This window comes from Sphaeroforma arctica (assembly GCF_001186125.1).
Source record: "Sphaeroforma arctica JP610 unplaced genomic scaffold supercont1.224, whole genome shotgun sequence".
Lineage (NCBI taxonomy): Eukaryota > Ichthyosporea > Ichthyophonida > Sphaeroforma > Sphaeroforma arctica.
In genome coordinates, this window is record NW_014040334.1 from 68,476 (window position 1) to 80,078 (window position 11,603).

General features: G+C 41.1%; 3 protein-coding genes across 3 annotated transcripts in view; 1 reads left to right on the plus strand and 2 right to left on the minus strand.

Annotated features, from left to right (window-relative positions):
- SARC_04147 (hypothetical protein) overlaps positions 1-1,555 on the plus strand; it is a gene marked incomplete at both ends in the record, with an annotated part of 2,294 nt that extends 739 nt beyond the window's left edge. The window contains 2 exons of the mRNA XM_014302039.1: positions 209-307; positions 1,472-1,555. Coding sequence (XP_014157514.1) covers positions 209-307; positions 1,472-1,555 — 183 coding nt within the window. The remainder of the gene's footprint in view (positions 1-208; positions 308-1,471) is intronic.
- An 886-nt stretch (positions 1,556-2,441) lies between these two features.
- On the minus strand, positions 2,442-3,892 carry SARC_04148 (hypothetical protein). Its single transcript, XM_014302040.1, has one exon. It carries the CDS (start codon positions 3,645-3,647, stop codon positions 2,556-2,558), a length of 1,092 nt encoding a protein of 363 aa, XP_014157515.1. The 5' UTR covers positions 3,648-3,892; the 3' UTR covers positions 2,442-2,555.
- A 4,528-nt stretch (positions 3,893-8,420) lies between these two features.
- The window catches only part of SARC_04149 (hypothetical protein), a gene marked incomplete at its 5' end in the record, with an annotated part of 4,400 nt that continues 1,217 nt past the window's right edge, over positions 8,421-11,603 (minus strand). Inside the window, 3 exons of the mRNA XM_014302041.1 lie at positions 8,421-9,277; positions 10,173-10,281; positions 11,350-11,586. Of these exons, the coding sequence (XP_014157516.1) occupies positions 9,231-9,277; positions 10,173-10,281; positions 11,350-11,586 (393 nt within the window). The 3' untranslated portion in view covers positions 8,421-9,230. The remainder of the gene's footprint in view (positions 9,278-10,172; positions 10,282-11,349; positions 11,587-11,603) is intronic.

Genomic DNA, 11,603 nt, shown 5'->3' on the forward strand with positions numbered 1-11,603 from the left:
TATATATATATTATTATATATATATATATATATATATGTATATATATAGTAATATATATATATATATATATTTGTATGTGTGTGTACTGTGTGTTTGTGTAAATATATAGCTATATAATTCTCCCAATGCATTCTATTGTAGCATTTGTATTGGTATAGTTACGTATTCTACCTCTCATTGTTCCCGATGTACACTACCCCATAACAGCTTAGTGAGGCGTTGGAGATTTCCAAAACGGGCAAAGTGAGGACGGAAGATCTGTGTATGGTAATTTCCAAAGATCCAAAGAAGCTGGGACGTGTACAGGTGAGTATTTTTGCGCCACATGCGATATTCAGTCGATGGGTATGGCCGCCTTACAAGGTATTATTGCTGGAAGAAGGGTCACAGTATCCTCACACATGTTGGTCTGAGATTATTCATCGGGCCGATAAATAATGGTAGTATTCTCAGATATGCGCTTATACTTTCTCTCATCTTGCTCGTTCGATATGATCATCCTGAGTGTGGACATATGTTGCCGAGACACAACTATCACGTCACATACTATATAACTATATTAACCAACTATCACGTCACATACTATATGACTATAAAAACCACCTATCATGGCACGTACTATATAACTATATTAACCAACTAACACGTCACATACTATATAACTATATTAACCAACTATCACGTCACACACAATATAACTATATTATCCAACTATCACGTCACACACTATACAACTATGTCACCCAACTATCACGTCACATACTATATAACTATATCATCCAACTATCACGTCACATACTATATAACTATATTAACCAACTATCACGTCACACATTATATAACTATATTAACCAACTATCACGTCACACACTATATAACTATTAACCAACTTTCACGTCACACACTATATAACTACGCCACCCAACTATCACGTCACATACTATATAACTATATCACCCAACTATCACGTCACATACTATATAACTATATTAACCAACTATCACGTCATACACTATATAACTATAATAAAACGCGTATCGGCCTATCTCTGTCCATTTTGCTACTGTCTGCTCAAGAAGGTGCATTCGGTTGCACTGAATTAAATCTATTGATGCTGCGTACTGAGGTTACTCTCTCTTAAGTCCATATTATTCCAGTAATGTTCAGTGTTGTCTTTAGTCAGGGAGATACAGCCGTCGTTGTGTCTAAGTTACATAATCTCCGATAAGGGTTATATGCGAGCTGTTCGAAATTCAAGGTCACATTGCCCTATGAAGACGCAGTGTACGCTCGATGTCGTACGTGACTCGCCTGCAACATGCTGGGTATTGTTTATTGTGCACGTGCGTATCATATACCTACACAGACACCGCCATATACGCATACTCTCTGTTCAAATGGGGTTATTGTCCCAATATCTCTAAAAGAAGCAAGTCACTAACATATCTCGCACTTTATCGGGACGTGCAGGAGTTGCTCGTGATGGCCGATGAGATCAAGAAGGCGAGGAAAAACTTCGAGGATGTTATTGATGGAGATGACGTCGACGAGTAGAGCGCACTCTCACTGGTACCAATCCTAAAATAAAAAGGTCTCTGAGCCTTAATGCATATGGTGACCGCTTGGGCGCTATGTGTCAGTGAGGTGGCTGGTATGCGTTATTTGCTGGTACAATACGTACGTATACAGCCGACTCGTGCTGAATAATATTCGCGCATGGTGTGCCGTATGCGTGGTGCCGCGTCTTTCGATGCTGGACGGTACTGCGCAACTTGTTTGGGTATCCCGGGTCGGATCGTCACATCGATATCACAGCTCTTGCAGTGTGGGCACGCAAAACTTCCAGATACATTTCGCGATGTGTAGATGCAAATAGGGTACTATGAATGCCACCTGAACATCCGTATGATATGCAGCAAATCTATCGCGACATAAATTTTGATCAGAGCAGCGGTTCGAAGAAGCGATTACAGTCATTGCGCACGAGCACAAACCCGTCTTGAAGTACCAATCACTCGTGGAATCTTTCCCTCTGTATTTAATCTTGCGCACGAGCTTGTATGGAACAGTTCTACCGTTAAGGCACGAAATTATGGCCCTGCAATCGGCTTCGGATATTTGGTTTATAGCGTGTACACCAACGGGCCTAATTCATAACCAGTGGAAATTGCTGGAGTCAACGATATAATGTCTGGTCGACATAAAGAAGTGTGGCTTTCGAAGAGTACTCTGACGTGTTGCAAAGAGGGTTTTGGTTAGATAGTCATTGTCTGAAACTTCAACCCTAAAATTCGAAAACCATCATTCGGGATTTGTGTGTGGATCCACGGAGCGATAGGCTGGAGAGTATTTCAGTGTCTATAACAAAAGTTTAGTAAATAATATCATCATGAGCATAAAAATGTTTGCTTATAACTGTATTAAATAAAATACACGTCCATATTGTATGAAGCTTTTTTATTATTGCGCTGCGTATTAGTTGCTCGGTATTTTTAGATGATAGCTGTCACTTTTCACAGCCTTCAGATTAAATATGTCAATAAACGAAATACGTTTACTCAATCGCGGGGATAAGAACCATGTCGATGACATGAATGACACTACCTCCGCAGGCTGGAATATCAGCCATAACAACTTTAGCATCGTTGATGAACACCTCACCATCGACAACGGATATAGTGGCGTCCTGCATATTCATCATAGTGATATCACCATCAGCAGCGTCGGCCGCCATCACACCTACACCGGGAAGCACGTGGTAGGTCAAGATCTCAATGAGAGATGCCACACTCTCTTCCTCCATTAGTGAGGCGAGTGTCGCAGGGTTGAGAGCCGCGAACGCATCGTTGGTGGGCGCGAAGACAGTCATGGTCGACTCGGGATCGGATAAAGCATCAACCAGACCGGCAGCTACTACAGCCTCCACCAGGGTTGTCAGCTCGGGGGTGGCCATTGCGATCTCGGCGACAGTCATGCATGTCTCACCACTCTCCGAAACAGCATCACTCTCCATGACATCCCCACTTTCCATGGCACTTCCACTCTCCATGACATCACCACTCTCCATGGCACTCTCCATGGCGTCACCACTCTCCATAGCATCCATACCCATATCCATATCCTCACCGTCACTGGTCGACATACCATCGTCCACTGGCGGTATTAGTACGGTATCGATAATGTGCACGTAGCTGCCTCCACACGCGGAGATATCGGCTGTAATAACCAGTGCATCATTTATCATCACTGAACCATCTTCAGCGACGGAGATACTGGCCTCATCGCCATTCAGCATCTCGATCATCATGCCATCCATGGCAAGATCTGACGAAACAGCATCGGGATATACGTGGTAGATAAGTACATCAGTTAGCGCGGCAATATTATCAGGGTCTGATAAGAATTCCAGAGTTGCGGCGTCGACCTTTTCGAAAGCGGCGTTAGTGGGTGCGAAAACTGTCAGCGTTGTTGTCGGATCGCTAAGTGCTTCAGCCAAGTCCGCTTTTACTACCAGGTCAAGCAATGTTGACAGCTCAGGGGTTTCCGTCGCCAATTGGGCGATGGTTTTACACTCTTCCTCTTGACGGGGCGCAATGGCGGTGACGGCCGATGCCAGTGCTAACATAGAGATACAACTTTTGAACATCTTGATTTATTTGTCTGTTGACTGTAGATTATATGAGTCTTCTATTTGATGGTAGAGTAATGATAAGTATTGCTTTGCGAACTTGTATTTTATAGTCGCGCCACCCGGGCTATAGCTGGCTGCAAGGTGTTCTTTGTTTACTGTATAGAATTGGTGCGCGTATACGCCAATAGCATTCCAGAGGAAGCATTCATGAAAGACTGAAATGAACAACTCAATATGTGTAAATATAGAAGTTGGCTATGGAAGCCGGTGCACTTCTTGCAAGTTGCAGGGCCCCAGTCAACAATTGCACATCCTCGAAAAGTAATAACTCGCGATCGTATTGGGGAAAGGTCATTGGCTCATTGGCCACATAGACTATAGATTCTATTGTTGCGATTTGCCGAACCATACAAACAAATATTTTTAAATTTTAAATTTTATACATACCTCTGCAACCTGTATTTCAGAGTGGCTCTCTCTCTAATAAATTGAGAGCGAGGCAGCTGTGAGCCTGACTCTATAGAGAGAGAGAGAGAGCCTGAGACTATGGTGCACAGCACATTTTGATTTTACAGGCCATGTCTCTATGACTATTGAATATGTATATGTAGAATAAATTTAGTTTTGGTTTTTACGACAATTTTTGTAATATTTAGAGGGCAATGCAATTTTGTATCTGAACACTGCGAAGTGTGAAACTGTGAACACTGACAGTGAACTCCTCGAACTCAGAACTCTGACTCTTAGTTCGAGAAGCATCACGGACATGAGGACATCATATTGTAAACGGTAAACCATTGTGTAAACCAAAAAAGAGTATGTAAATATTCACCCTCTTCTCTTGTCACTGCTGAGTTGTGTAAATATAAACTGAAAACTCTGAAATGTAAATAAATAACAACCGGGATATAAAAAAGAATGGCAAGCACTAGCCAAATAATTAGTTAATATTTACTCTAAGGAGATATATGACTCATATCAAGCATCTCCCACTCCGCAGTCCATACTCCATTCATTGCTCAATACATAATTGATATGTACATAATTCGACAAATCTTATTTTTTCAAATTTTATTATTTTTGTAGATTTAAAAACAAACAAATACACCCTTAATGATCACAGTCATCATTCATCATTCACCGATCCCACAATCTGCTGTGGAAAGTTCGGCAAAATTTGAAAATTTGAAAAAAATGATTCTTGTGTCCATATTAGTAACGCTTTGTTTTGTGTTTTTTAAAAACAAAAACTCAATGCGCATAAAACCGTCTGTATTTAAAATTATTGTTGATATTTAGTACATATATTTATTTACAGATATTTGGTTATCTACATGAGATGAGGAGACGTCTGTCCCAGTAATACAATTTAGGGTGTAGTTTTTTGGACTTTTGGTGCACATTGGAGTGTTCGGAAGTCAGACCTGTAAATTTTGTACACTTACTATTACTTTTATTATTTTGATACATTTCAACTAAATAAATTCAAATTGTGTATACGATGTCGTAAAACAATTTGAAAATTCCGTTAAAAAATAGACTGTTTGATTTCTGAAGGATATGCTATATTTACATATGCACCCAATTCACTTTTTGCGCCACAAGTCCACAGCGGTACAGCCCAGCCCCACAGGCCACAGGTCACAGTTCACACACACAACTCACCAGAAAGGCCACAAGCAGAGAGAGAAGAGGTAAGAGTTAACTCAGTTGAGACTTGACACTTGAAAGTTGAGACTTGAGAGTTGGGATATACGAGTTGAGGGACTTTTTATTTTATTTTAAAGTACAAGAGTTGAGACCACGAGAGTTGAGACTTGAGAGTTGAGAGTTGAGAGTTGAGAGTTGAGAGTTGAGAGTTGAGAGTTGAGACAGTGACATGAGACCTAAGCTCAATGCGTTAACCGTTAATACTTTATTACATACCGATATAAGATTTTTATTAGATACATGGTCCTATGGATTTCAGATGGGGTGTAATTTCTAGGTCCGCAGATTTGTCCCCAGTCGAGGCTGTTGAGCGCGCCAAATATGACCGGGCTCCAAGTTCCTATTTTCTATTGGCTTTGGCTATGCCAACCGAATAGTATATTCAGTTTGTTTTCATTTTCCGGCAGTATCCACAAGTCCACAACTCATTTCTCAGTTCTCGACTTCTCGCCCCTATATGAGAATTAGCACCGTATACAATCAAAATCACAATACACTTGATATTTGCGGAATCAGTTTGTTGATATATCCGCAGGTGCAAAGTTGTAGTCAAAAGTTAAAACAGGCCGTCGGTTGGGAATTGGGATAGGCGTTATCAAAATCATAGCGAGCTTATGATTGGTCGACACTCTCAATATAGCCCATATCTTGGATTTTAGGTGCACTGTTGGGCATATTTGAGCTACATAACCGCTTTAAAGTTTATAAACATGAAAATAGGCGTTAAAGTTTAATTTTTATTCAGCATACACATAACGTAATGAGCTTAGCATGAGACTGCCAGACTCTTTTGTGTTGAGAGACTTGAGACTGGCTGTCACTGACAGTGAAGAGTGGAGTCTGGAGACTGGAGACTGGAGACAACCTCACATCCTGTCAACCACATGTGACGTGTTAGATGTGTGACTCTTTGTCCGGTTTGTTCTATGTTTTATTTTAAAACAATATATGTTTTGATTTTTCTCTTTTTTAAAAGATTGTTTGTTTGTTTTTATATTTTTTTGCCACAACGTAGATGAGATATTTTTTATTTTTTTACTTAATTAAACAAAATAAAAAATATCACCGGTGGACTTGTGGAGGGTGGACTGTGGACTGTGGAGTCTGTGTCAGACTGATGAGTTGTAAAATGTTTACATAGGTATTTTTCTAAAAAAAGAAAGACAAAAGTGTTCGATTGGCACAAAATTGAAGTTTGTATTTTTACTATATTTATGGTGCCTATGCTTATGCGTGTTTCATTTTTTTTAAAGAGATCTGGTGTCAAACATTTCACGATGATTTCTCTATGAGTAGGGACTTGGGACTTGGAACATCATTTATTTATACATATTTATAGCCTCGTATCAGTTTGAGTTGGAAGTAATTTTTAGTATAAAAAAATCACCAAATTTTTATCTTGTGAGGATCATTTTATGATTATTTTATGATTCTCAGGATATTTGGAGAGTGGAACTCTAAGAGTCTCTGGCTCTCTGGCTCTCTGGCTCTCTCTGGGAGACATTCAGTCATGCCCTTTGCACAATATACGTTGCCACTTGCCTGTTTAGTGTTTGCCAAGGGTCCAAGACACAGGCAGTCAGGGACCCAGAGGCCCAGCTGCAGTCTTGTTGCAAAACTTGTGCCGGTGGGGTGCACCTCGATAAAATTTCGTTTACAACCCTCATTATCTATGGACTGAACATTGGATTTCGTCCAATCATCCATTGGAGCTTTTAGCTTTAGATTTCGATTGTCACCGCCAACTAATTGTGCCACACGAAAAAACAGTGATGATATGTAGCGCAAAGCTGTATTTAGACCTGTAGTAGGGTGTGGCCGTATAGGTTCAATGAGTCGCAGTTGTGTATGATTTTATATACGTATTCTTTTATTGTTGTGAGAGGATTGTACAGCTTATACAATCTAACTCGCCTATTTTACTGTTTTCAACTCTGTCGTATGTTAGCGTACAATACCTCGAGCGCAATAGCAATGTTCGTTTATAGACTGCTTCAAAGACTAGTCAGAATCGTCCCGAGATAATGTTTACATGGCTTCGCTACTCATCCAAAATAGTTTAGACGATCAACTTGTTTCTGTACTAGATGCGAACCGAGCTACGATTCTGCGTGTATTGTATTGCTCAGGAATAAATAGTAATTGTGATCTGCACATTGAATCATTTATATAAGACAGCACAAACAGGAATAAGTAGTAATTATGATCTGCACATTGAATCATTTATTTAAGACAGCACAGACATGTATATGTATTATCGGAAGTTGAAGTCGCAGAATCGCATCTGCGAAAAAATATTTTTTGTTTTAAGCTGAATGGCCAATAGCGGCAGCTGGACGGTCTAGAGCTGAATTAAACTTTCACGAGCTGTTATTTTTTGTTGTTGAGATAATTTCTGAAAGCTGCAAACAGTCCGACGTTAATTGGTGACCTTGATCAAGTATTCGTTTGTAACAAAATATAATCATCGTCGGCGTGCCGATGAAAAATCTAAAAGCGAGCCTTTATCTGTCGTCCCAAGATGCTTTGCGGAGCGCTCTATGTAGATTCGTCGCCGTCTCAGGTCGTATTTCTTGAAAAGTTACATATCTGTCGTACTCGGTGCATATAGTTCGAAAACTTGGCAAAAAACGCCTCAAGCAATCGCACACACCACGAGACTCGCGCGACTCGCATGTTGTTTCGTCGAAGTGGTCGTTGTATGACAATGTAACCACCACCAAATCCCATTCTCGGTGCATATTGCGATTACGCGTGTACTTTATGATGTAATTTGTGATCCGACTGACCAAGGCACACACTACGAGCTTGCACAGTTCTTAAAAGTATACCAACCTAATAGGACAGCTCTTCGTTTGGCACGCCAAGCACAAGTACATATGAGGTTGCATTCATGTTCTCTAGGTGCAAGTTCTGGAATCAAAGTAGTTGTCCATAGACTCTATTTGCTTGCTCGCGCAACAATCGTTGCTCGTGTGCGCATAGGTCGTCTTATCGGATACTACGGATTGACGAAAGAATAAAACGTCCGGGAACCAAAGTTGCAATTGTTTGCCTCACTCTGTGAAGCACAGGTACAGGTGAAGTGATTTTATTGGTGCGTATTTAAAATAATGTAAGAAAGTGGCGGTGCTGTTGTAGTCAGCATCGGGTGCGCATGTGTATGGTCGCATGTGAAGGTGTAGGTAGTGATCAAAGCAGATGCAAGTACATATTCCATATCAACATAAAATGTAGAGTCTCAGGCCCCAGATCTCTGGCACAGGCAATTGTGCTTTGCAGTTCGGCAGGTGTAGCGTAGAGAGAAACTACAACGGTAGTGTTTCTCACCAGTATGGGGTGTTTCTAGTTGCTGCAACTAACAGTGTTCGTAGTCTGCGTTGCTTGCGATTGGCGCCCCACAGGAAATCCCACAGGCGCCCAATATGGCCCACAATCAATTGAGAGGAACACGTCCTGAATAGACGTACTTGAGAAAATGTCGTGAATAGACATACTCGAGGAGATGTTCTGAAAGACGTACTTGTGGAAATGTAGACATATACTTGAGGAAATGTCGTGAATAGACATACTTTGTGGTTCTCAGTGAACTGATCAAAGTTAGAAGCGCGCCATCGGCATCATCCCCTACAGGTTTGACACAGGCACAGATGCACACAACTGCTTTGCTTAGAAGGATAGTATGTACATAATCCAAATTCACAGGCATAAGCAGTACTGCACACTATTCCAGATAATCCGTATCCGGCGTGGAAGCCGGTTCTGGAGATAGGTGTCAGACAGTTATGCGCTATCAGAACGCGGCTGTCTGCTATACTTAACTACTCTAATCTATTCTTAGACGGCTCTGTACTATTTTTAGTCGGTCGGGCAGCTCGATTGTCGTAGCTACTCCTCTAGAGACATGCCCATATCATCATCCATACCATCCGCATCTGAAAAGTTTGGTAGTGGGCAAGTTTAAGTAACTCTAAATAAAATATATACAACCCTTGATGTTCAAATGAATTGGCTATAAGTTCTACTTTCCTGTGATAACAATTGGTGTAATGTGTGATAGTCTCTGAGCTTGTCATACATGGGGCGATTGCAATTCCGCTGCGGTGACCTTCAGAATAGCCATATCGTCGACCCGATTGTGTGCAAAGTTCTTGAGTCACAGAGACTAACACATTGCAAAAATTGATATCACAGGAAAGTAGGGGCGTCTGCTATAAAATACAAGAACTTCATCTCAAGTATCTGAGAGACTAACACACATTACAACAATTGACATCACAGGAAAGTAGGGGCGACAAGAACTTCATCTCAGTATCTCAGAGACTAAAACACATTGCAAAAATTGACATCACAGGAAAGTAGGGTCGTCTGCTATAATATACAAGAAGTTCATCTCAAGTATCTGAGAGACTAACACACATCACAACAATTGATATCACAGGAAAGTAGGGGCGTCCGCTAAAAAATACAAGAAGTTTAGCTTCAAGTACCTCGTATAGGCATATGAGGCTTACGAGTGATGCCTTCTTGCATACAGACACTACACTAATGTGCATGGACAACGGTCCAGAAACAATCTGATCTAGATATACAAAATGTTACATAATGGAAAGTAGATGAATACTCATCAAAACATATGTGAACGGATGTACATGCTGCAATTTTCAAAACCACGGTTGAAGTACAAGGGCAACCCACTTCGAGGAGCTGTCTCGATCTCGTTTCACCAAGCGTGAAGAACACATGTATTGCTTAAAGGTCTGTATCACTATATGTGAGTATAAATACGAGGTCTATATCAATATATGTGAGTACCAATACGAAACTCACCATGCCGGAGCCTCATGTCTGATATCTTACGATTCGCTGCTTTGGTGTCGTCTTCCAAGTTGGGTGTTTCGTAATCCATCTTTAAATCATCTAATAACGTTTGTCCGATCTAGGTATAGTTTACGAGAGTGTATTGGAGTGTTAGCTTTCAAACTCGAAAGATTGATCAGAGTGCGATCAAAGGTATGTGTCCAAGTATTTGGATTCGAATTTCGTCTGATTTAAACGTATGTGCGATTAGAATGCGATTAGGAGCGTGTGCCGAATTATTTAGGTACATACATGGTCTAATCAGAGAGCCATTAGGATGGTGTATTGATACGTTATATTCAAAAAATAAAACAAACCCAATTTAGGTGGCATAGAGATATCTGGGACCACGTATGTAATAGCAGATACGCACAATGCTACCTCTACAATCCCTTAAGTCAGTGTTCCACGAGGCAATCTGAGTGGTACACAACGACGAAGCTACTGTCACAAACATACAATACTACTAACGGAAGCTTTGGAACCAACCCATATGTGCTAGTAGGGTTAGCAGCGGTGTGAGGGGGGGCTACACAAAACTAGACCTAAATAAAACATGGTGAATAATCAATCTGGCACTAATAAGTCCCAAGCGAGAGTGCGGCGGAAGACACATATACACCATCACGAACAGGATCGATAACAGACTCGTCGTGCAGATACTCAAGCCCATCTCATAGTACAACAAACGTGTGAAAGCAACTTTTATCAGTGTGTTGCACAAAAACACCTCGCCAAACACACACACCAGCTTATGAATGAACGGGTCATTGACTATGCATACACACCAGCTTATCAATAAGCGGGTCATTAACTATGCACACACACCAGCTTATGAATAAACGGGTCATTGACTATACACTCACACCAGCTTATGAATAAACGGGCTATTGACTATACACACACACCAGCTTATGAATAAACGGGTCATTGACTATACACACACACCAGCTTGTCAATAAACGGTCATTGACTATGTACACACACCAGCTTATGAATAAACGGGTCATTGGCTATACACACATACCAGCTTATGAATAAACGGGCCCTTGACTATGCACACACGCCAGCTTATGAACAAACGGGTCATTGACTATACACAGACACCAGCTTATGAATAAACGGGTCATTGACTATACACACATACCAGCTTATGAATAAACGGGTCCTTGACTATATTTCTATGCTGGCATTCGCCGCCCTTAATCTCATACACAGACGTGAAGTGGATGTCTCCGTCGTCTCCGTTCTTGTGTTTGGAGTAGTAGATCTGGTACTCTGGCTCGTTGACATTCATGAGCGAAAACACGGTCCGTTCGCCCCACTTGCCAATGGGATGGTCATAGAACTCAATCACTCGCGCGGCGACGGTCTGCTGCTCGATCTGAGGGCGTTGGGGGT

Excerpts from the sequence above, each read along its gene's own strand:
- SARC_04148 (XM_014302040.1), bottom strand. The coding sequence starts at position 3,647 with ATGTTCAAAAGTTGTATCTCTATGTTAGCACTGGCATCGGCCGTCACC.